At 35.1% G+C, this 25,542-nt stretch overlaps 3 protein-coding genes across 8 annotated transcripts in view; all 3 read left to right on the plus strand.

Moving 5' to 3' along the window:
- Positions 1-15,556, plus strand: part of BOLL (boule homolog, RNA binding protein) — a 35,779-nt gene extending 20,223 nt beyond the window's left edge. For 2 of the 3 annotated variants that reach the window (XM_035536751.2, XM_035536752.1), the window contains 9 exons: positions 111-202; positions 2,437-2,491; positions 5,122-5,197; positions 7,189-7,316; positions 8,085-8,156; positions 9,147-9,194; positions 9,900-10,028; positions 11,245-11,343; positions 15,533-15,556. In XM_035536751.2, the coding sequence (XP_035392644.1) occupies positions 111-202; positions 2,437-2,491; positions 5,122-5,197; positions 7,189-7,316; positions 8,085-8,156; positions 9,147-9,194; positions 9,900-10,028; positions 11,245-11,343; positions 15,533-15,556 (723 nt within the window). Of the gene's footprint in view, positions 1-110; positions 203-2,436; positions 2,492-5,121; positions 5,198-7,188; positions 7,317-8,084; positions 8,157-9,146; positions 9,195-9,899; positions 10,029-11,244; positions 11,344-15,532 lie in introns of those variants that run through there. The other variant, XM_035536753.1, reaches the window with a different exon arrangement.
- The window catches only part of SF3B1 (splicing factor 3b subunit 1), a 426,274-nt gene that overhangs the window by 299,216 nt on the left and 101,516 nt on the right, over positions 1-25,542 (plus strand). The window lies entirely within an intron of this gene.
- The window catches only part of HSPD1 (heat shock protein family D (Hsp60) member 1), a 388,176-nt gene that overhangs the window by 299,216 nt on the left and 63,418 nt on the right, over positions 1-25,542 (plus strand). The gene's annotated exons all lie outside the window — the stretch shown is intronic.

The following is a 25,542-nucleotide window of genomic DNA, read 5'->3' on the forward strand; positions in this document are numbered from 1 at the left end:
CTTCTTTCTTTCTTTCTTTCTTTCTTTTTCTTTCTCTTTTTCTTTCTCTTTTCCTTTCTTTCTTTCTTTCTTTCTTTCTTTCTTTCCCTCCTCTTAATTTATTTTACTAGACTAATGAAAATGACCTGAGGAAGTTTTTTGCTCAGTATGGCTGTGTGAGAGAGGTGAAGATAGTAAATGACAGAGCTGGAATATCAAAGGGGTTGGTATAGTAGAGTAAGCATGCTCTATGAATTGAAAATATAACAGAAAGTTGCCTGACTACAGTGAATTCTATTAAAATTTTCATAGCTCAGAACCTTATTAATACATGAAATTGGTGGCCCGAAATATTCCATGTATGCACAAATCTGCTCTTGTTCTCTAATATCAGCATGTAAATGGCTTTGTGACTTGCATAACTCAAAAACCCTGTGGTCATGTTATTATAAGATGAAGCTGTGTATAACAAGACAGAAAAATCATGATCCTTTTTGTTGTTTTTTAATAATAATTTAATCAAATTACCTTTTTTTGGATTATCTGTTAAAAATACATAATTTTTATTGCTGAGAGCCAGTGTGGAAAGGAACCTGAGGATAGAGGAGGAAGCGAGATGTACCTCGTTGTGCTGGAGTACAGCGCAAGAACCAGGATTATTTTGTGAAGATTTTTCAAACAAGAACGCGGGACAAATCTGAGAATGATTCATGATTGCAGAAAAGGGAACTAAGACTAGAAGTCAGTAAAGAGAAAAATGCCAAAGAATAAATGCAGAGAAAGATTCAGACTGGGCAGTAAAGTACTTGTTTAAACATAAGGGATGGTGAAGGACAGTAAAGCGGGGAACTGTACTGCAACAGAAGGGTGGAAAGAGGGCTGAGACAAAAAGGAATATGCATGACAATTTATACTTATTTTCTTAGTTGAGAAGTTTTCTTCTGAGCAGGATGTTGTGTTGTCTGAATCTCCTAATTTTAGTGCTGTCAGTAGGTAACATTAGTCAGCAAATCACTCGCTGAGCTGAAGGTCATAATAGCATAGAGTACACTTGCATGATCCTGGTCCCAGATCTGTCATGAAGTCTCCTGTCCTTTCACTAAATTCCAAGAAGTATTTGACAATTTAACACGCATCCATATAAAAACTAAAGATATTGGGAAAGAATCTTCTGGTGATATTTTGGATTTCTACTGAAATCCAAGCACAAGCTTTATTGCTTGTAGTTGACAAGTGATTTAAGAAACTTACTCTATGTGATTGAGTACATTTAATTAGTTTATTGTCCAGATAGCACACAGAATGCAGAGGCTCTGTAGGTAAGGTCCCCAGCTAGGGAACTAGTGTCTGTAGTCTTTGGTTTTAAAAATGTTTCCAAATTTGGTTAGAGAAGGCAATCTAGCAAAAGCTCATGGATTTTACAGTATGGCTGGTCAGAGCCTCTGTACTCACGTGAGCATAGAAATGCTCAGAAAGTTTGGTATTTTGTACTGGAAGTTCTGATATGCTGACTGGAATGACAGAGGCCTTCTCAGTATTTTCTGAAGTCTGAACTTGGGAAATGAGCCATGAACCTTAGAAATTACGCACCCAAAACTATTAGTTGAAATTCTGAAAGTTGAAGTTCGTTTTTTGGGAAAAAAAAAATTGTATGTACACGTTGTGGTACAGATTTTAATTTTATGATCAGATACTTATTTTTGCACAGACAATACCACATTCAGTAGCATAGATTTCTCTAGGAATTAATTGAGGGGGTTTGGTACAGTAGGAGTTCTTTATAGAAAGCCTGATTTGTTGCAGCAGTTAAGAGATGTGGTGAAAGAGATATATTATGTCGTGAAATGTGAGAATACTTCATCCTCGAGTGCACCACAAAACTGTTGTTTAATGTTAGTCACGTCAAGACTGACAAGAATAATTCACGGGTAAACACCATCTGTGCATTGCTGATTTTTCTGAGAACTCTACTTAACGTACTGGGCAGTGACTATGGAAGTGTGGAGCATTCACAGTTGTCACTGACATTGATGGGAACTATGCTATGAAATACTGTATAATAATAATTTAAAAAAAAATCCAAACGTCTCATCTTGGGTACTCATAACAAGTGAGAGCTTCAAATCAAAATCTCTTTGTTAGAAAAAGAAGGAACTAAAGACATTCACTGTGTAATATAGATAATACAGCAGGTTTTGCCTAACTGTTTAGGTGAGCTACTCATTCACTGCATGTAAACAATAACGTATGACCATCTACTTAAACATATTAGAAAGATTAGAACAAGGATTATTATATTAACAAATGAAGATTACGGTTGGTACTACAGTCTCATTTCTACGTGGCTGATTTTTTTCTAGTAATTTACTTTCTATTGGCATTTCTACTGGATGTAAAGTATTGATGTACAATGTATGAAAATATGAACTTCAGAGACATAGCTCTCTTTTTGTTTAGGTATGGCTTCATTACTTTTGAAACTCAGGAAGATGCACAGAAGATACTACAAGAGGTAAGTAATATTCCCCATTATGATTCTCTCTTAAATAATTCATTTCACATTAGTCTTTTCAGTTTGCTACTGTGGATTTGTAGATCTGTTAAGATTGGTCACTATGTCTTGATACCAATATCTTGTGGAACCAGGGAAAGGAGCTGCCACTTCCTAGTAGAACGTTTTACTTTGACGTACAGTGTTTACTTTCTTGTTCTACCTTTGCTCCGTAAGGACTGTTTTTCTAATGCATTCTGATTACTCTTTCTCCTTCACAATTGCTTTCTCTTGCTTTACTGGAAAATCCATTGCTGTCAAAATCTCGTGGGGAGTTAGGAAAGACAACTGCTTTCTTTTATTTTATTTTTATATTTGATTGTCAGAGCTGATGTAACTCTTCAGAAATAATTAAATTCACTTGAAGTCTTAAATGGGAAGTTTATTTTATGTCACATAATGGTTGCTTCTCTGCTTAGCTGGATTACTGTTTTGATGTTCCCTCTAGAACCTCCCTTGAGACTGGGTTAACTGTTCAGCTGGATATTAGCTCTTCACTTCTTACTTCGTAAATATGTGTTCCGTTCTCTGGATGGAATATTTTGGATAGATCAGTTGGTTGGTATCCATACCTGTGAAGGTACTGAGAGATTTAGGAAGCCTTGGATACTGTTTTTCTTTTCTTCCTCTCCCTGCACAATGTCCTCTGCCAAATGCAAAAATTAAAATATTAAAATACTGGGGCTTTGTTGGAAATTCATGTGCTCAAATTCAAGATAAAAGTTGGGACATTTTAAAAGAAATCTTTTGGGGTATTTTCAAAAAGCATGGTCATGTGGAGACAAAAGAGTACACAGAGAGGAACACCTGTTTTTTCCCCAGTTTTTATTGTTTTTTTTCCTGTGAACTAGAAGAACTCCAAGGGTACTTACTACCATTGTGAAAATGGTTTAGGATTTTTGCCTGTAACTGAAAGGCTATTCCAGTGAAGTCTTAGTGGTGTTTCACTGAATGAGACTAATAGCTTTTTGTCTGCTGGAAGTGCTTTAATGTAGATGTCCTACAATAACATCACCTTTTTCACTTCTGCATCCCACTGTTATTCATCTTAAGATCAATTAAGATCTCTCTTTTTTTTTTTCAGACATCTTTAGTGGAGTTTCCAAACTTTAGTAATTTATTATGCCTTAAATGAATGATCTTTTATTTTATACTATTGGATTTCTTTGCATTTATATGGCACTCTGATAGTCATTTGCATTTATTTTTGCATCCTACTTTTCTATCATCAGTAACGTCTTCAGAAATTTCTTTTTCTGTTTTGCAGTCTGAGTGTATTAAATTGAATTAGTCTGAAAAACAGACCGTGAGGAGTTTCACTGGAATCCTCTTTCCAGTCATATTTTATGGCATCTAATACTACCTCTTCCCATCTTTCTGTATTCATTTTTTCATCATCACAGCTTTTCCTGTTAATTTAATTTTCTTTAGCATTGCAGGTAACTTTTCATGCAGTGCTGTATTAAACACTCTGAAGAAATTCACACAGATTAGGTATTTCTCTTAACTGAGGAAGTCATACATAAAAAAACCAGCCTAAATTGTGATAGATCACATTGATGAAATATATTACATTGGGAAGGTTCATCTTCTGTTGTCTGTGGTGGAATGCAGTTTGACTGAAACTTGCATCAATTTTCCAGGAGTTGCTCAATGGTTAATAAGCTAGGCAGGTATGTTTGCAATAGATAATCCTTTTTTATGAACTCGAAAATTAAGAAAAAAAAAGTTTAGCCTTTTCCTAACTTTCAAGCCTTTATGTGGGACTTTGTATTATGTGTAGGTGTTCATTTATTTCACTAAGTAGGGCTCAAATGAAGAAAATATTTTCATTACTTAACTGTTGTTCATCTATTGGATGTAATTTCTATTTCTGTCTATAATCTTCTTTAAGAAGTAAACTATTACCTCCTTACTGGAAAAATTACAGCTTTGACACTGAAAAATTTGCGCTGTCATGTGGTGGTTTAGGAATTGTATAGCTATTGGAAAAAACAGCTTTACTTGTCTGTACCTAGCACTTTTTTTAGTTCTTCTGTTATAGTTTAACCTTACTAGGATATCAGTTTTGGTGTGCTTTTATGTTTTGTTGCTCTGGATATAAGGAAGGTTTAAAACAGCCTCTTATAAAATAAAAGCATGTTTTACGTTCTGGGCTTATTGCCTAGAATTACTTATTCCTGTCATCTTTTGTAAAATAACATCATGATCATGAAAAAATGAAATTTAATATTTATATTTGCAATTACCCATTTCTGTACACATTGGCTTTATAAAAGTAGTAAAAACATGATTGTATGAGGAGAAGGGTAAAACCACAAAAAAAATAGGTATCTGTTACTCAAGAGGCTCCATAAGGAGTAAGTAATATTTGAAATTACTAATAATTGCTTTTGCGTATGTGAAGTATAAGGATAAGATAAAAAAAGGATCTAGTGTAGTTCTTGTTTTATTGAGATGCACTGTAAATAAAAAGCAGTGGAGGGTGAAACCCTAAGTAGCTTGCCTGCCTCTGTTTTTTGATTCTTGGGTCCTTAGATTTATGTAGAAAATAAAAATACTGAATGCCTTTTTTTTTTTTTAAATTCTAGGCTAAAAAGCTTAGTTACAAGGATAAGAAGTTGAATATTGGTCCAGCAATAAGAAAACAACAAATACGGATTCCTCGTATGTATTTTTACTTGCCTTTCTCTATTATGTATGTAAGTGTCATTAGTCGTTTTAGTTTCTAACCAAGATGTGCCTGGTCATGCATTGCATTAATGCTGTGGACAGAACAGACTCAGAGTAGTTAGCACCGGAAGTAAATAGATACTAGTGGAAATGTCCAGATTTGGAGTGTCTGGGATTGATGATCTTGAGTTATTTTATCTCTTAATGTATTACTGACTGTCTTGGAAAAGATTATCTATGTAGGAACAAGCTGAATGGAAATTTTTATCTCAGGTGCCAGACACAACGTCAAGTCTAAACACTTAAAAGAAAGAATCTGTCCTCATAGATTCTACAACACAAAGCAGGTTTTGCTGGTTCACTGATTGGGTTGTCACTAATCATTTATTTATATTAGCAAAATCCATCAGAACCATTGCACTTTGCTTTTTTCAGCAGACACTATAAAGAGTAGGTGGTTTCAGTCTCCACTCAGTTATGACAGTTATCTGCTGTGCAATAAAGACATAGATGCTAGGGGTTCCTTCTCTGACAAAGAACTATCTAGGCCGAACACTTGCATAAGAGGACTGTTGAAGAGCTGCCGTTGTCAGATAACTAGTCTTTATCTTGGGCAAGTATGCTGTTAAGATGTTCTTCTGGGGGAGACCTTTCCATTGTACTGACTTCAGAGTACAATCTACAATCGGAGAAGATGCCCTCCGCTTCTGCCAAGGACAATTTTATTTCCATAATACATTGAAAAAGATTAAATCATACCATTTAAGATGAGATCTGACAGGTTTTTTTGATGTAGCCAGACATGCTATTTTGTTCCTCAGTAAAGGCTATGTATCAGAGATGTAAAATATTTTACTTTAGGAATGCAGCAGGAAATTAAGTATACTTTTTCTTCCATTTGAGGACAATACTCAGAAGAATTTCAGTTGAATTCTAAAGTTTTCTGTAGTTTTTATTGTCATTTTATTGATGAGAAATAGTTCATATGTGCATTACCACTGTTGCTGTAGGCATACTTTCACTCAAGACAGGAAATTTCTCTCTTCTCCCTCCATATGCGTAGGTATGCCCTTCTCCCTTTTAAATTTGTAGGGTAGCATTTGCCCAGGGGAAATGGAATTCTTTATTCTGCAGAATAAATTTTCTCCAGAAATTATTCTGCATGGTCTTTGCTCAGCCATTGTTGAGGGTTTACATTTGTTTGTATTTTTTTGATTGTTGGTGGAGGGGTTTTTGTTTGTTTGTGTTGTGCTTTGTTTTCCTTTTCATCTTTGACTTGGACTTCATCAGTTGCATTGCCAGACTTTTGTTGCTTCCTTCTCCTGACTCTTGTGCTCAGTGTGTCTAGATTCAAAGTGTGATACAAGACCATATTGGCATCTGGATTTATATCCTGGTATTTGATTTCAGTTTTTCTGCTCTCATGTTCAACCCACTAACCTTAGTTGTTAGGATAGTTTGCTCATTTGGAGGCTTGTGCAAGTCTAGACTTGCAGAGTCACTGTAGAGCTGCAGCTGTATTGTATTCAGCAGAATTGAAGAAATCATTCCTTTGGTAGTCTCATTTATCATTGTCTTTTCCAGCCCAACTAATCCAGTGTTATGGATCTCTTAAACTTCAATTTAAGGCAGTAGGAATGAAAGAAAAGCAATCTTTTTTAGGTATATGTCTTAGGTATATATATATCTACTGTCTATTCCAGAAGCGGGTAAAAATCGGGGTTCAAAATTCAAGTATTGCTGTACATCACATTCTAGTTGTGTTGAGTAATTGATACACGTTATATTCTGCATCCCTTCCAAATTACCTCTGGCATCATCCTGTGATTCTCTTAGAGGGAGTTGAGGTGACACTAGGCACACGCTGTCCCATGTTCGTTCTTTTGGGTGTTTTGATTCTTTGAAGATCAGAAATGATCTTCCCTCCTTTTTTATGACCTTCACACTACAAAAAAAAAAAAAAATTACTGTTAACTCACTTTCAGGTTCTACTGTAATACCAGAATCTGGTACAATGTACTTGACTACTTCAAGTGGATATCCTTATATTTACCATAATGGAATGGCTTATTTTCATACTCCTGAAGTTGCTTCTGTTCCACAGCCATGGCCTGTAAGTAACAGATTTTTGTATACATGCTTTTCTATGGACAAGGATGTGTGCAGCGTTTCTAATTCCCTCCTGCTTCTGGTTTCTCCAGCTATGCCTTAGGTTTGATATTTAAATGTGTTTTTTTTTGTTGTTTTTTTTTTTTTTACTAATACTGAGGAGCCCTTGGTGCTTATGACCCTTGATTGGCTTCGTTTATTATTCTGCTGTGAGTGAGGTGTTTATGGCTGCAATAGCTGCTATGTTGAGGGTGAAAGGAGAACATATTGCTAGATGAACAAAGTAATCTTATAGTCAGTACTATGCTAGGAGTACTGCTTATTATAGGAGGAAGAATGTAGTAGATTGTTTGACTTCAGTGGGTTTGGTGCAGTTGGCCCCCTTTATTTTGCTGGTGTTTCGCTGACCCTCAACTGGTCCCCCACAATAAACAGATTTCCAGCTGGTTTAGTTCCTTGAACTGTCTCACTGCGAAATCATACAAGTGCTGGGGCTGGTGGAAGGAAGGGAATTGGAAAAGGGAAGATAACGTCTGGGGCTGTGGAGAGGATAGGAATATGTCAGTGACAACTTAGATTGGCCATATTGCTTCATTTATTGTGTAGGCCCCCGGGAAGCAGTGGTCTTGAAGAACCTAAATGAAAATTAAAACCTGGTAAATGCATTTTCAAAAGGCAGGGGTGGTGGTTCAGCATATAGTATTTAAGATAAGTTAAAGGAGTGACAATTTATGAAATTGCTGCATTGACTTGTAACTTTTTTGTCTTAAAGTCACGCTCTGTGTCCAGCTCACCTATGATGGTAGCTCAACCAGTTTATCAGCCTCCTACTTACCATTATCAGGTATCTGTTTGAAAATTACTTTCAGAGCGTTGATACTCCTTCCAGACATGCAATTTTTGTTTGCAATGCTGTCCCAGTTCCGTTTATTCTTAAGAAATAGACTGTTCAAAATAGCTGTTTAAAACAGATTTTAACTTCATTGAAGATGATTTTTCACTAGTATATGATTTCTACCTACCTGTCTAATTACATGGAAATGGAATAAATTATTTTTTTCTTTGTTGCCAGACAACTGTCTTAGTACCATTCTTTTTTTTTTTTTTATCATTCTAAGCCAAACTCCTGCTCAGAGCAGTGTTGGTTAGGTCAGGTGTCTCAGGAATTTGTCCAGTTGAATTTTTAAAATCTCCGATGGAGATTCTACAACCTCTCTCGACAGACTCTTCCAATAATTGATCCTTCTCCTGGTAAAAGATTATTTTTTTTTATTTTGTTTTTATTTCTTCTCCTCCTTGTGTCTGAGTAGAATGTTCAAGTTCAGCATTTGTCCGTTAACTCTTGTGCTCTGAACACCTCTGATGAGTCTGGCTTGGTCATATTAATGCCCTCCCATTAGGTAGTTGTAGCCAGTGATAGCTATACCTTCCCACCTTCATCCTTTTTGAAGCTGAACAAACCCAGTTCTGTCAGTATCCTGGTATGTCTGTTCTCCAGTTCCCTAACTGTCTTGTTGGTCCACTGCTGAACTTCTGCAGTATGCTTCATGTGTGTTGGAAAGTTAACTGCATTTTGTACATTTTCTTACTTAGCCACATTTTATAGATGCTTCGTTATTTTAGAAGCAATGAAATGCCCAGCTCAGAGGCTGAATGGAAGTAGACAAAATTATGTTCTTGAATTATTTGGGGGTTTATGAAAATCATTAGTTCTTCTTAATTAAGATTTGAGTGAGGATTTGGGATGATTTTGAGTCTAGTATGTTGGGAAGGTGTATCTCTGTGCATATGTTTTTGATTACATAAGTAATATCTTCTGTCTGTTTGAGTTTAGGCACCAACACAGTGTCTTCCAGGTCAGTGGCAGTGGTCTGTTCCACAGGTAAATACATTTCACAGTTGCAGCATTTTACCATTAGTTTGCATCTAGTTTAAAGATAGGATGTGGTCATCCATTTTTTTTTCAGTAGTTTTTTTCTTCAAATCAAATGCTAAAATGAAATTTCCCACTATTTACAATGTTGGTGAAATAAATAGCTATATTTTATCAACGCATCTGCAACATTTCTGGTACAATAGAAGGCATAAAATAGCATTTACTGAAACATTAAGCAAAAACTTCTTGTAAAGAAATCATCTTCTGCTTCCCCTCTTCTTCCGAAGAAGTTTGTGTTAAATTATCAAAAAGGTTTTTTTGTATAACATTTTTGTAAGCAAATTATAACTGTACAATATGTGACTTTGAGAGTGTCAGTTTAGAGAGCATTGTTAGAGAATTCCAAAACTTTATAAAACAGTTTTGGAATTCTCTAATAATGCTCTCTAATATGTCAATGAAATTTGAAAAATCTTTTAAAGGTATTTAAGGACATCTCTGTTTTATTGTGCTATCTGACTTGCCTAACTACTTCCCCCGTCAGATTGTTTCTTTAGGTTTCTTAGCTTCTTTCTTAGTGAAGATGAATTTGGCACTTTGATTTAAAGCTTTAACTTTGCTTATATGTAGCAAAGATGACTGTAAAATAAGCTTTGCTATTTATAGTGTATAAATCATGTTAATTTATGGAAGTAATGTGTTTTATTTCAGTCTCCTGCTTCTTCACCTTCGTTCTTTTATGTGCACCCTTCCGAAGTCATTTATCAGCCAGTAGGGATTGCCCAGGAAGGTGGTTGTGTACCTCCTCCTTTCCTTCTAGTGGAAGCTGCAGTTCCAGAGGTATTTTCATGATCACTTTAATTCTCAGTCGAAGCATTTATCTGCAATTGAAAAACACATTTAGTTTAAGCACAGGTAGTTCAGAGCACTTACGTCAGCAGTTCTACGTACTTTCCACCAAATCCATACTGTTGCAGTGTTAATTCATTTTTAGTTGTCTTCAGATTAGAGTATCTCTTCCAATTTTCTAGGAGGATGCTTAGATTCAGAAATACTTTAGAGGGTCACAGGTGTCTGACAGCAGTATAAAGGCTCATCAAATTGTTTTATTAGAAGATAATATTTAAATAAAATAGGAGTCAGGATCTTCAGAATGCTGAATTAATCTATCCAAACTATGAGTTTCTCTAAGTAGTTCTTTTTCTGTGTAAGTAGAAGCTAGTTTCTGAATATTCAGAAGAGCAGAATGAGTTGAGAGTAGTTTCTGCTATGCTTCGCTTACAATTTTTTTTTGCTTCTGTATCAGTAGCAATTCTAATTTTTGAGAGATTTTTAATGTACAATAAGGCTATTTCTTTATGATTGGGTATGAAAAACGACAGCAATAGACTAAAAAAAAGTATTAAAATTTGAAAATGTGTTATGATTAATTGGTACTCTTCCTCTTTGTTAATTCATCTTCCTTAACAGAGATGTCAGAATAAATGGTAAATTAGCTCAATAATAAAGTATTTTCACAAAAGTTGGAGATAATTGTATTGCTACAAGAGATGAGTACCAAAACTGATACTCCAAACATCTTTGGTGAGAAATCCTGACACACATAAATAATACCACTACAGCCTTCTTCTTGAATAATACAAAACTTGTGTTGCTGGTTTTTTTCTCCTTTTATAAAACACATAAATCTCAGTATTTATTGTGTAATATTTAAACACTGTTCCAGTTAGAGCTGACTGAATTAGCTTTGTACTACAAAAGTGTGCTACTTCAGTAAAAGAAAATGCTTTCTGGCACTAATCTAATTCAGGTAGATTAAAGATATGATAGTGATCTAAACAAACTAAATTAGCCAAACTTTGATACATTAGGAATAACATGTTTAAATAGTGATATTTCTGTTTCTAAAAAGTTTAGTAGCTGTTTATATATATATATATGTATATATAAATAGTATATATTACTCGACAATTTGAAGTTACAAGGAATTTAAAATCATGTCATGAAATAAGCTTTTCTGCTCACTTTTTTTTATTATTTTTATTTTTTATATTAGCCATATTCTGATCATGGAGTTCAAGCACCCCATCACCAGCCTTACGCCCAGAGTGCCATAGCCATGCCTGCACCTGTGAGTCAAATTAAGCCAGTTAAAGTAAGCACAGTAGTCTTACTCTCCCCTCTTCTGAAGGGGACAGGAAGAGAAGAGGGGCAAAGGTGAAAGTCTTTTAATAATAAATAAGGAAAACAGAGATGTTGCAGACAAACTGAGGTTTTTCTTCACTTGAGGCTTGGTTACAGAGAGGGCATAGAGATTACTGATTTTAGAACTATTTTTGGAAATAAAAAAAAATACATAACTCATTATTATGAAATTGAGAATCAGAGAAGTGCAAATTAACAATGTGTTTTGAGAGAAAATGATGGTACAAATCCTTGTCTTTGTCTCTGGATCTTGAGAAGTTGAATTCATTGCTTGCAGCCTCAAATAAGCACCTCATGTTGTGTCAAGGTGGAGTTCTGGAACACTGTTTATGAAAAACTGTCTGAGTTGGTTGCCTGCAGGTGTTTTTCTGCACAGTTCTGGTATTGAATGGCCATTCTAAAAAGTGTGGTTCTTCCTTATCACCTGATGCAAGGTTTTTCTTGAGTCTCAGTTTAAGAACCCTTTGCCTAAATTTCTAAGGATGTTAACACAACTTTTGAAATCAGGTTTTGCCTAGACTGCCTGATAACAAAAGACTGAAGGTGTCAGTAGGTTTACTTGATACAACAGCACTTCTTCTGTAAAGATGATTGCTAAACTATGAGTAACAGTAAGTAAGAATGACTCAAATACCTGTTACAGGCTCTCATATATTTCCTTAATTTATTTTAGATTTATTTTGAGAAGAATCTCTTCCAGAGTATTGTGTAACAGTATCTCCTAAAATATCCAGCAGAGGGAGCTGTAACATTAAGTGTTGTCTGGAAATAAAATGCAATTACTCCAATAAAAAAAAAAGAAAATAGAAACTGAACATGAGTTTAAAAATAGTAGTCCTGGGTGATTCATTTGTTTAAGTAATACTTAAAAGGAAGCTGGTATGACAGAGTGATCATATTATCCAGTTTACATTCCATTTTCTCACACACACAAGCAAAAAAATACACAATAGTCTCGGAATCAAAAACAAATGCATATTTTCTGTATCAAATACAGAAGCAAGCTTTTTACTTTGAAACTTGACTTTTATTATCTATCCTAGGACCAAGGAGAGCAAGATAGTATGCAGTAAGTTAAAAGATAGATCTAAAGCATGTTAGCTTTTCCTCTTCCACATTAATGACCACAGTATCATGCTTTTCCTTAGAGCAAAGTGGTTTACTCTGTTGTAAGTGACAATGTATTAATTTGGTGTAGAATGTGTATGCATGGTAAAGCCATGTTTGAAAAGTTATTGTGGCATAGGAAATGAGCTGCACATTCATACTCATTTATCTCATGATACAATGTTTTGTATGTTTTTTCATAGCTGTAGCAGTAATTTCACATGCAGCTTAATCTGGTATAACCCAGGAGCTCATTCCTTTTCCATACCACCCATTTCCTGTGCTCGTACAGGTTTTCGTGTGGCAATATGGTAAAACAGGTCAGGTAGGTAAAGATGAATCCCCGCTCCCAGGACATATAAAGCACTAAAACTTGGATCAGTTCCTCAAACCAGTTTGTCAAGCAATAGCGCAAACTCTTGTACTTACACTAGAAGTTTGGGATATGACGGAGGAGCTAAGACTTGTGTTAGCAGTGCTCATTTAAGCATAGAACTGCTAATCCGATGTATTCCTTCATTGTATTTTTTTCTCATTCTTACCTATTTTCTCAGAAGTCTTTGTTGAGTCTATAACTAAAACTAAGCTCTATTCAGGTCTCAAATAGATTCCCAAATACATTTAGACCCTTACAAAGACTAGAAGAATTCTGATAATTTTATTCATTATAAATTAATGTAAAATAATTTCTGACAGTTAATTTTATTTATTTATAGTTTTGTTTAGTAGTTAATAGTTCTGGAACATAGTTCTCCATTCGTCTTACCTTTTCACGTACCCTCTTACAGTTTTGAGTATGTTCTATGCATAATGTCTTTGATCAGCATATATTGTCTATCACTATGGTTGGGCACTCGAGAGTGATTGGAAATAAAAGAGCAAATGTTGAGAGCAGGCTGGTATGTATTAAGCAAGTGTTTGTCTCGTTACCACGTGCTCCCCAGCTGCAGGAAAATATTGCCTGCTGGCTGCTTTCTTGTTAAAATATCCCAACAAACATGTATCTGCTGCTTGAAAATTACGAGTAATGGCCATGAAAGAGGGAACAGATTTTAAAATGTTGACATTGTATTGACGGTCATTTGTTACCCCCAGTGCACTAGGAGTTGCAACATACGCTTTAATATTATTACTACTTGGAGCTGTAAGTCATGTGGTGAGAGCAGGATGGGTGACAGCCAGTATCCAGATATAGTACAGATCTGCACAAATATAGGAAGTAGAAAGTTACAGACTATAGTGTATAGTCTATGGTAATAGCAGCAATGTAAGTTAAGATTGGAATTCATGTTGTCTGGTTTCAGACCTGGAAGTATTACTTCAGAGTTAAATTTTTGTTTTGGTAGATGGCTGTCTTGAATTAGGAAGTACGGGCATGGTCAGTGTTTACTGGATATTGTCTGGGAGGCCGGGGGAGCTGTGCATTACAGTTACAGTCTAAAAAACTGAGCAAAGGTATAAAAGGTTGTGGCAAGTGGAGGTGGGTAGGTGAGGGTGGTTTGTTGTTTTGTTTTATGCTTTTTGTTTTTCTTCTCAGTCATCTTTTCCAACTGGGGTGTAACCCATAGGGGGTAACTTTGCTGTTCCTGTGATCTGAATCCAATGTAATGGTTTGGCCAGTGTGAGAAGTATGAGATGATACACCGTCTTTTCCTGCACAAGACTTCTTAGGAGGCATTCTTGTTTATTTGAGCTTGGACATTTAGTCTGAGGGGAAGGAAATCTATCTACTATACATAGATCCTTTATGCCTGTCCTCACAGTAGACTAGTTTTAGCTGACAGTCTGATGATCTTCCATAATCCAGTTCTTGAAAACTAAAAGTGCTGTATACCAGATTGGACTTAGTTTAGGCTTAACCTGTAGAAAATGTTCTAGAAAGTCACAGAAGAGTACAAAGGTAGTAAGGTTGGTTTTTTTTTTTTGGTTTTGTGTGTGTTTCTTGTTGTTTTGTTTGTTTGTTTTTGTTGTTGTTGTTGTTGTTGTTGTTTTCCTGAAAACCCCACTGGCTGGGCTCTGAAGCAAGAACCAGTCAATGATAGAAATATAACTTGGCTTTCAGATTTGTTTGCTTGGTTTTTGCCACCACTTTGTTCTCTGTTCTCCACAATCTTTTCAATAGCTTTAAAATGGAATTTTGTACTTCCCATAAGAAAAGGCTTTCAGAAAGGTCAAAGATTCTTCACTTAGATACTTCCAGTCTACAGTCCGTTGGCAGTAATTGCATTGGCTCCAACTCAAAAGGAGAGGAGGATCTGCCCATGTCAAAAGAGAATTTAGAGTATTAATTTGAAATGTAGTATTACTAGTACTCATGTATATTTACATTCTGGTGGTAATGGCATGTGGTGATAACACCTTGGTCTTTTTGTAGTGGCCATTCTGTAAATTTAACTGAACTTAGAGTGCTCCATTTTTCTCTGCAATTAGGAGCAATAAGGTAAAATTTCTGGTTTATGTGCATTTATAATATGCATAAATACACCTATGTTTATGTCTGTAGATATGTATATACATACAAATGTATGTATACCTAAATCGTGTTTTTTGAAGGAAAGTCTTGGTGTAAGCATTTTTGGAAAAGCATAGTAATTTTATACTAGAACTATGTACTTACAGCATGATATGTGGAACAAAAAAAATCAAGTTTAATTTTCAGTATAGGTAAGTATTTTTTTCTTCATTTATACATGTAATGAAATCAGGAAGAATAAAACTTCTGTTTTAAATTACCTAAATCTTAGAAACATGCATACAAAACTTGTCCTCATATATGATTAACAGGCTTGTCACGAGCTGTAGCATGGTCTATTGCTCTTTAAAGGGTATTTTAAACTCCACCAAAAACATATTCGTTAATTCTTGTTAACATAGAAAGGAGCAGAATGGCATGCTTTGTCTTGCACTGTTTCCTTCTGCGCTCCCTTTACAAGCTCCTCTTTTTCTGTTCTGATAGTTTGTTCTCATTCCAGTTTAGTGGTTTCTTTTGCTTTCTCTGATATGTATGTTCTCTCTCTCTCTTTACTTGACAGACACTATGGAGCATTCACTATTAAACCATTTGGGCAGCTTTAGTCTACCTGTTCTGATTTTCTTGTCCAGTCCTTCCCATGTGGCTGAGATCCACCATCAACATACCAGCTAGCAGCTGCCTGTTGTGAAACTTAGGGTCAGTTGTTTCATTGCAATGCTTGATATTTACGAATCGGTAAACAATAAAACACGCTAAGACAGAATTTAGTATAATCTGCAAAATTACTTAGTTGCTTCATGCATGTTTCTAAATTTCTTGTTATTTATAGACAACAAACTTTATGTAGCTCTTGCAATTCATTCCCAAGACAGTTGTGTATATATTCATTCCATCATTATTTTCTCTCATATTCAAGTTTCCAAGTTCTGTGCATGTTGGGATTATTTTTCTTCAACAACAAGGGAAAATTTTAGCTTTTCAACGTATGATTTCTGTTTCTGTTACTAGCAACTAGCTTCCTCCCCTTCTCTCCTGATTTTTGGTGATTTACAGTGATTTGTCTTCATGGAGTTATACTCTATGGCAAGTGCTTAACCATGCTTTTTATTGTGAAAAAGGTGCTGCTTTTAGTTGCTTTTTTTTTTTTTTAAATTTAATATTTTAGTGAGATGAAATGATGGAAGAATATCCTTTGCACATGTTATTATTTGTGTCCATTTATTATTTGTTAGCCTTTTAACAGCCCAGCGATGTGTAGCAGGGGCTCGCTGTTTGGTTAGGGTGTGACTTCTTACCTGTGTGCGCATCTGTACAATAAATCCCTGGATGTGGCTTTTAAAAAAAATACTCTGGTGTGAAGCATTAGTTCTTCACTGTCCTGCTGGGACCAGGCATTACAGAGGAGGAAACGTGTTGTGTCCTCCATATCCTAATGCAAGTCAAAACTAAAGAAGGAGTTAGAGAAAGAGATTGGAACTCCAAGGCTGATGTAACAGTGGCTAAAGTGGGTACTGGATGAAGGCAGGTACTAGATGGCCCACGAGGCTAGAAGTTTGGAAAGGAAATGTACAAGATTTGGAGCAAGTAGATGATGAAAAGAAACTGAAATCTTCATTAAGATTTCATTAAGTTGGGTTGAATATTCTGATAGGAATGCAAGAACTGCAGCTGGTAGTACTATGAAACTGGCAGAGCTAGAAGGGAGGGGAAAAGACAAATAAACTTAATAACAGAAGAAAGAGGAGTAGCAGAGAGCTAAGGTTAGAAAACAAATAGTTTTGAGTCTGTTGTGTGGCATAGTAGGAAAGGGCTAAAAAGACTCAGAATGGTTAAGTAAAGAAAACAAAATATCTGGGAGTTCCACAAGTGGAATACAGAGCAGCTGAGATGCAAAGGGAGATTGTAGGAGAAGAACCTGATCTTAGGAAGACTAAACAGAATATACAAGCAATTCTAGAAACAGTTCTTGCTAGCACCTAAGACAGTAGCCCTGTTTTCTGGATCTTGTCATCCTTTTGTCAGCAGCAAGTGTCATCCACTGACAAGTTAATCAGTCAGTTGCATATTTGTTAGTTTACAAACAGGACAGCTATCAGTTGTTCACCTCACATTTTATAAACCTGTGAGCTTTGGCTACTGAAAATAATATAAGCATGATTACAATTTCAAATAGTAATTTCAAAACTGTTTGTTATTAAATATACTGGAAACTACATACAAATCAAAAGAAATTTAGGGCTGACCCATCAGTTTGAGTCAGAATTAAGGCTGTTTATACAATATGGAGATATATATGGTTTTAAAGCTATCTAGAATATTTTCCCAGCTAAGTTGAAATGCTCAGGTATCAGGTTATATACTTAGGAAACCTGTGAAATAAACTAAAACAGTTACTAGGAATGTCTAGTGCTAAGCTGAGTTTGAGGTTTTTTAATCTATTGTTCTAATCTGTTACAGAGAATGCAAAAGTTTAAAAAAAAGTATATATTGGTTAAATAGTTTCGCACAGTATATTATAAAAATGAATGTTCTCTGATCATTTTGAAAGAGGATAGCTATTGCTTTACTGACTTGATACACTTCTGTAAAGCTATATGATGAGTGAACAAGACCTGTTTTTGCTAAATTAAACTTGAACTCATTTGAAGGCTCCATTCTTGCAAACAAATGAAGTTATTTCTTGCCACTGTCAACTTCTAGTATGTAATAGATATCTGACTTTCTTTTTAAATTAAGCCTGTTGAGCAGATGGAGTATCAAAATAGACTCTATCTTTTCATTGAAGCATAATTAATGTAATAAATCAGACACACTTGGAATTGGAGGAAACAACATAGCATTTTTCCCTCTCTTTAGGAATCAAGATTGCATTCTGTGAGAAGAAATTTTTTACATCATCCGTCTGTGAGTCTCAAACCTCAATATACATGAAGTCCCCATTTTTATCCTAGAAAACATGACAGAATGGAGGATGAAATATACCATCTTCTTCTATAGATTCTCTAAAATGTCTTTTTAGGTATTCAGTTTGCTAATGCACCTCTGACGTGGAGGATATGTAGTTCCTAACTTCTACCATTTGTCTGAGTGTGCCTAAATTTAAATGCCATGGTGTTTTGTAAAGAAATAAAATCAAATTTTGTAGTTTGGACAGGTAAACACGTGAAACTGTGATTTTATCCTGCATTTCCTTTTCTTAATAAAAACACTTTCACAGGACAAAACTGTAACTTCTGGTATACAGCCTGATGTATAAACATTGGTTACTAACATAGATTGAAAAATGGCATACAAGTTATTAAACAGAAAATTTCACATTTAGTTTCTGTACTACATAAATTTAAAAGGTCCTTTAATTACAGCAGAAAAGCCATTTTCCCATATATACACTAGCAGCATCTGTGTGTTACAGATTATTTTTTTTTAATCTATGTGCATTTTGTTTCAATTCCAATAGCTTTTGTGTATTTCTGTGATTTTTTGTGTTTTTTTTTCCAATCAGAATTCTCTGGTTTTATAAGTTGTCTTTACTTGTGTGTCATTTTAGTGCTTGGGTATAGTAACTTTTTAAAATTTGGACCACTAGTTGAATAATTGCTTATCTTCATAAGATGGTGACATTTTTCTTATATGGTAAGCAATATATTTGACTTTATGAACACTTGAAAACATTTGAAAATTTCACCTCTCTGTTTTGAATTTTTCTGTTGTCTGAGCAAGACTTAGGAACTCCTTGACAATGTAATGAGATTGAATACTTCTTTCTCCTCAATTGCCAGAAAATATTTTTCTTCTTTTTATCCTTGCTTCTCCTTTCATCCCGCTAGGATACCTTATATATTTTGTATAACTTGGGTTCCTCAAAGGTTAAAATCTAGCTTTTGTATTTAATAGGAAAACAAGCTATGGGTTATTGCTTATAGTAGCGTTGACATCTTTATATATGTAAAATATGCTGGTTTATTTTTGGTTTTATTTTTTTGTTTTGTTCCTTAATCACTTAGGAATCTTACAGAGTGGGCATTATTGTCAGTCAATGTAACTGTAATAATCTTAAAAGATGATTCTAGCAGTCAATAGTATTACTAGTGTGCAGGAAAAGAGATGGAAACTGGTGCTGTTCTTACAGTTGTTTGAAATTGTTCTGAAGGGAGATGCCATGTACTTAGTTGCATGTTTACTCAAGTTACTTTATACCTTTTGCTAAGTAGAAAAAAAAATTACATGATTTGTTTTTTAAAAAATGTGTTACTGTGGAAGCTGTGGAGATTGTTTTGCCCAATGAGTATCAGATATTTGCAAGTTACTGGGTCCACAGAGATATCAGCATATTTCTGAGGGGGTAAATAGCTGCTGCTCTAGTTTGTCATGTCTTTGAGCCAGTCTGTACCTCCAAAAATATCTGTCCAGTTGTTCTTCTGTTTTATTTAGATTTTAGAATTCATCGTTATAAATACTACAGAAATGTTGGCACATCCTAACAATAACTCATTTCCATGAGAGAATTTTTATGTAGTAAATCTTTCTGTAAATGCTATGCTATCTCTGAAGCTGCCAAAAGAAAGTTTTGTGTTCTGTTAGAGGCTTTTTTCTTGGATCATGAAGCAAATGCACATTTGACCCACAATTTGGAAGATTTAGTCCTAAATCCTTATTTTGGGGATTAACAGTTTCAGTTTACTAAATATAACTTCCCTGTTTCTAAAGTAGTTTAGAGATAGAAGAGGTAATTTTCCTAACAAGTACTATATTGAAAATGTGCTCACGGGGAAATCTTTTGAACTAATAGCTTGAAAATGTGTAAATATTGTGCAGTCATTTATACATTTATCAGCTTAAGTTGCATCTAATGCAAATACAAAATGTCATTTATTTCTGTTTATTGGAACAGATGTTAGATTGTTGATAATGAGTTGATCCCGTGGCCTTTGCTTCAAAGAACATTTACTTCGTTTTTACTTCCATATGAACTTGATCATTTGGAAGGATATTCAGCATTAAGCACAGAAGTCTACCCACAGTGTTCTACTGCAAGGTCTATAACTTCAGTCTGGAGGTGTCAGTTGTTAGGATTATATCACCAGGTCTTAACAATGCTTCATTTTGTTCTGACACCTAGAAAAGACCAAGATGAACCACTGAGTGGTGGTTTTCTTTCAGGAACCACAGATTGCTGTTGAAACATTGATGGTTCTCCATTCATATTCTAGTTTACCTTTCTTTAAGATGTCTGCCAACAATGAAGGCATAACATGAATTACTAGTAGCTGAACCTTTAAGCTCGCAGTAGTTGAATCCTATCTTAGTAATTCAGGTACCTCAATTGTGTCTGACTTCTGTAATTTATTACAGGAATACACTAATTTACACTAAGAAAGGACTACATGATTTTCTCACAGGTGGTGCCTAAAATTGCATTATTTTGACACTGTAGCTTTCACAATTTTTAAAAAATCTCGTAGGCTACACAGTATTACCTTCCTACCACTTAAAATTTTCATAATGGGGAGATTTGTATACTCCTATACAGAATTCATCTAGTTAAGTGCAGATATTTAGATTACTCCCTGTGATTTTGGGTTTGGAGAAGGGTTAACATCTCCTTTGGACCTCTGTAGTTTCCCTTTGGTAGCTGTAGGAGGGTTCAGATTAGGAGTAGGGTCCCTGGACACTCAGTAGCTAATGGCAAATAATCATCTTTGTCTTTGTGCACTGCTTGTCACATAGTAGCAAACCAAATTAATTTTCTGATTTCCACTCCCTGAGAATTTAGTGACCCTTGCTAGTATTGTTTGTTTTCTACTGAGCTAGCTGTTACAGTGTTTCTAGCAACTGTTGTTTTAGTGTTATATTTACATGCTCAAGTGCTAGTTCTAATATTCTGTTAAGTAACACTGGCTAACAACCTGTAGATATACAAAATTTCTCTCTCCCTTGTGTTTTTATGTATTTGATCAAGGAATGTTTCTTGCGTTAAGTAGAATTTTCGGATTCCCTAATGTTTTGAGTTCCTGCTACTTCTAATCTTGAGCACCAGAAGTCCATTCATCATCCCTGTAAAACTGCTTACATATTTCATATTAAAGTGATTATTTGCATTCTGAAATGTGTTTTTCAAATAGTTCAGTCAATGAGTAAACTGCATTCCACTATTAACTGAGCAAAACCTCGCAGAATACATGACTTTTTTGAAACGTTTTTCAGTTTTTAACAGTTTTAAGATGTAAGAAGTATTAAGGGTGTGAAATAGTGGGTGTTTGGTTGTTGTTTTTTACTGTAAAAAGTACAGTAAAATAGATTTTTAGCTTTGTAATGCTGAACTGCTACAGTAGTTTAAATTCACCTGGTATAAAATTTCCTTCAGTTCTCTTTCCTATTTAAAAGATACACATAGTAAATCATTACATTAAAGATATAAAATATAATGCTAGTGTCTTGATATGCATATACAATCCTGTATATGGCAGGCAAATCCTTAAAGCTTTTATTCAGAAAATCCAAATAGAAATACAGAAAGCAAAACAGTAATATGTGGCTCTAATTTTAACAGTGTTGAGTAGTGAAGCTAAGATGTAATGGAGAAGTATGTGTCTTGTTAGACACATACTTGTCACTGTAGACTTCTTGAGCCACAAATAATTAGAAAATGTTGAAATTAAGTTTGAGGGCTTCCTATGGTCATTTTATTTCTCTGTCCATCGGTGGAGCTCTAGTCTACGTAAGTGTGTATATTAAATGTAAGCAAAATGCTGTTCATAAAATTTCTGATTGTTTTTTAATCAGATTATTAAACGAGGACATCCAGTTTGATTTGAAAATGTGTGATTTTATTTAACTGCATAGTTGTTTCATTTGATACTGTATTGCAGGTTCAGAGGATCTAGTTAATGCAGCCTTGTTAAATGAGATACTGTGGATGTACATAGATAAATGTGTAATAAATTTGTAGGTCTCATGTTAGAGAACTGTTCATGGCTTTATAAATCCAAAGCTCCTTCTGTTGAAGCTGCTTGTGATGCAGCAGTAAGCAAAAAACAAAGTTTCTGTGGTTTGTAACTTCTAGTAAAGTTCTGGTTTGCTGGCTGAAAGTTCAATGCAAATACTTAGGTCCCTATATACTGTTTGAATTGTAACTTGTTTATTTAATTGTAGCATAGATTAATAGTAGAAACAGTTCTAGAAAAATGTGAAAAAATGAATTGATGAGCTTTTATCATTAAACTAAGCTTCTGCAGTCATCAAAACAAACTATTGTCATCTGATTGTACTTTTTAGAATATTTAAGTTAAATATTAATACAGAAAACCTGGCATTTCTGCTGGAAGCTAACATGTTTAGCAAGACTGTTGTTCCTGTTGCATTCACAAAATTGTTCCTTTTAGGGAAAAAAAAAAAAGATATGTGTGAAATTTAAAAAGATAAAAGGGGCAGGTCAAAGTGGTTATAGTGAAATGATTCTACAGAAAATGAACTAAATGTCAGTGCTTTGTTTTAGTTTCTCTTAAAAATAATAGTTCTAATAGTTCTTGAAGATAGAGATGTGAAAATGATTTGACTATCAAATTGCAGTATTCTTCATATTTTTCTAATGGAATTTTTTTTTTTACTGTTTTTTTTCTCATTGTCCTTTCCCAAGCAAAACCTTTACTTTACTTTTTCTTGGAGTCGTAAAAAAGAAAAAAAATAACCCTAAAAAGAAATACAGAGAGGGACTATGAAGTGCAAAATTGTTGCAATTTGTGAATAATATTATTTAGTTAATGCATTGTCTTTGATTCCTGTAATTGTTCAGTTAGCCTCAGGTTCTGGAGCTATTTGACTAACTTAGCTCCAGTTTGTAATTCATCCTCTTGAGTCTTGGTATTTCTGTCCTCTGCTAAAAACATTGTGTCAGGGATGACTACACTGTAGCAGATGATCATGCTTATTTTTCTCAGTATTGCTCAAATTTACCTTTGTAAGTTGCAGTCACAGCTGCTAGGACCACAACTGGGAAATTCGCTTGGTCCAAATGTTATTTACATTTTGGCTTTGGCAGGGGAACTAAGAATAAACTGTTTTGTTTCTTGCTAGTTGAGTCACTTTGGGGCCTAGTGAAATCTTTATAAACAGCGGTGATTTATTCTGTAGGTAACTGGTACAGTTTTAAGGTATTTGTATTTCTGATGATCGCAACCCTTTAACCTACACAATAGAAATGGTTCTATTTTTCTATAGAAAAGGCTGTGCAGCTTGTAATACCTGAATTTATTCCAGGTAAGCTCATCAGCTCAAGTGTTAGAGTGAATAATCTTCTCACAGAAGTGCTCTTGGTGATGGAAGCTCCAGCCGGTTCTAAATCACTTGGCTGAGGAGGAGTTATTTCCCACAACTGTGGTACTGCTTACAGATTTAATAGGCCTTCTTAGGAGTCCACCTTTGTATCAGTTTCCCATTTCATCAGAATGAAAACTGTTATGGGATCCTGGAAGCTTTCCACAGAGGCAGAGTCACTTTGGATTAATTGACCCATGGTTTGATCAGGCCGTGGCCTATCTCTGTTTGCCTTTTCAGAAGTCTAAAACTGATGCCAAGCTTGGATGAGTGAGTCTCATGTGCTTTTCCTGTGGGAGCTGCTGTGAGTGGCACGCCCCAGTGAATCCCAGCACAGCATGGGGATCTCTTCCTTCTCTGGTACCACTTCCCAGAACCTTTGCGTTTTGAGTCATGAAGTGGGCAGTTTTGTTGATGAACCTTGTTGCAAAATGTATCTAAAAACAAAACCCGTCTTGAAGCACCTCTTGAAGCCAGGAATGCTTATGAACTTGTTTCTCACCAAAGAGGTCCTGGTGTCTTGGTGCAGTTTTGAACTCTTGTGAGGAATGCTGCTCATTTTGGTTTTGTTTTGTTTCCTTTGTTCTGCTGTGTGCTCTTTCATTGCATTGGTTCAGTCCAATGACTGAAGTCAAGTCTTTAATAGTAGCTATTGATGGACTTCCAGTTTGGAAGCTTGTAACTACTTGACTAATCTGGGGTTACCTAAAATAAGGATCATAATTTTTATCCATAAGTGTTTCTGCATTGGTGTCAAAAAGGGTTTGTTTATACTATGAAAAATCCTGTCTCGGAGAGAGGGTTGAAATCTGATTTAAGCCTTGCTACAAAGAGTTCAAATTACAGCATTCTGGCCTCCTTTAAAAACAAAGCTATCTTTAGTTAAATAAAAAACAAAAACAAAAAAGCAAACAGCTGGCAACTGGACTAGTGTTGCAAAAAAGTTTCTTCACTTGCTGCTATTTCCATTGCTGCCATGGCTTTATACAAGAGGCTGCAGTGGATCTTAAGACCCTTGTGGAATCAGACAGCAGGATTCTCCAGGTCGAGTGGACCATTGCGTGGATGTTTGGGACAGCAGCAGTTCATGGATGACCTTTTCTGGAAAAAAAAAAAAAAAAAGGTATTTGGAAACAATTTTTGTGTAAGCAGATATTCAGGAAGCTGGAGAACTTAATTGTTTAATTGATATGTTTTCCTTGGTTTTAATCAAGAAGACAACACAGGAATTTCCTTTTTGTGTCAGTACCTGGGATTTTTTTTTTAAGACTGTAAGATTGAATTGGTGATGTTGCATAGGCTCTGCACTCAGTGATTATTCAATTATTCCAAAATTAAGTAACTTTAAACTATAATGTGGATTTCAAAGGTGATGTAGCCTGTTGATGTATCATTCCTGGTAAGCTACTTAAAGTTACATCACTTTGCTTATAGGAGAACAGGAAGAAAACCACAAGTGGTTAATGTCTAAATCACGTTGACTGATTATAGAAAATGTGGGTAATACTGATAAGACTAATAGCGTACAGTGAATAAAAATATATAAAGCTTTTTAAATTCAAATACATGGTCCCTTTAATCCAAAATGGATTAATTTGAATCTCTGGTTTCCTCTAGATGATTCTGAATTTCTCTAGATGCAGTCTAAAAGTAAAAAACCTGTATTATTGAACTGCCCATCCCTGCAGTAACAGTACCTCGAGAAATCACTCACTGTTCCCTTTTTTCCCCATGTGTTGTTGTGGTCTGCATCAGGGGTCATACAGTTGCAAGTTACTTGCGGTAGTTAACGTAAGAGTACCAAGTACTTATGTTAGGTAGTGGTAAGCTTTTTTTATTAATATTTTTTAATAAATTACAGGAATATATACCGGGCCCTTAAAATTACACTAAATTTTCAGGACTTGAAGAAAAAGATACTTAGGGAGCAGAGCTGAACATCTGCTGTTGCAGCTGAGGTCAGCCTGATGGAGGAGAGGACTTCAGTTGTTCCATACCAGTGAAATACGGGGCAGAAGGTCTTGTAACTATGTTCATATTAGCTTGAAAAGGACTTTCTGATTTGAGTGTCAGTGTTACTTGTTAGTGTAAAAAAAAAAAAAAAAAAACAATTACATAAGCTGATTTTAGTGATGTAGAGGCTTATTGTAATCACACATGATTTTCTTGACAAGAAGCTCCTTTACTCCGTGGTTTTACCTTACTACAATATATTACATTATGTTCATGTTTTTGTTTCTTTGAAAGAAAGTTCCT

Source organism: Cygnus atratus, chromosome 6 (assembly GCF_013377495.2).
Source record: "Cygnus atratus isolate AKBS03 ecotype Queensland, Australia chromosome 6, CAtr_DNAZoo_HiC_assembly, whole genome shotgun sequence".
Classification (NCBI taxonomy): Eukaryota; Metazoa; Chordata; class Aves; order Anseriformes; family Anatidae; genus Cygnus; species Cygnus atratus.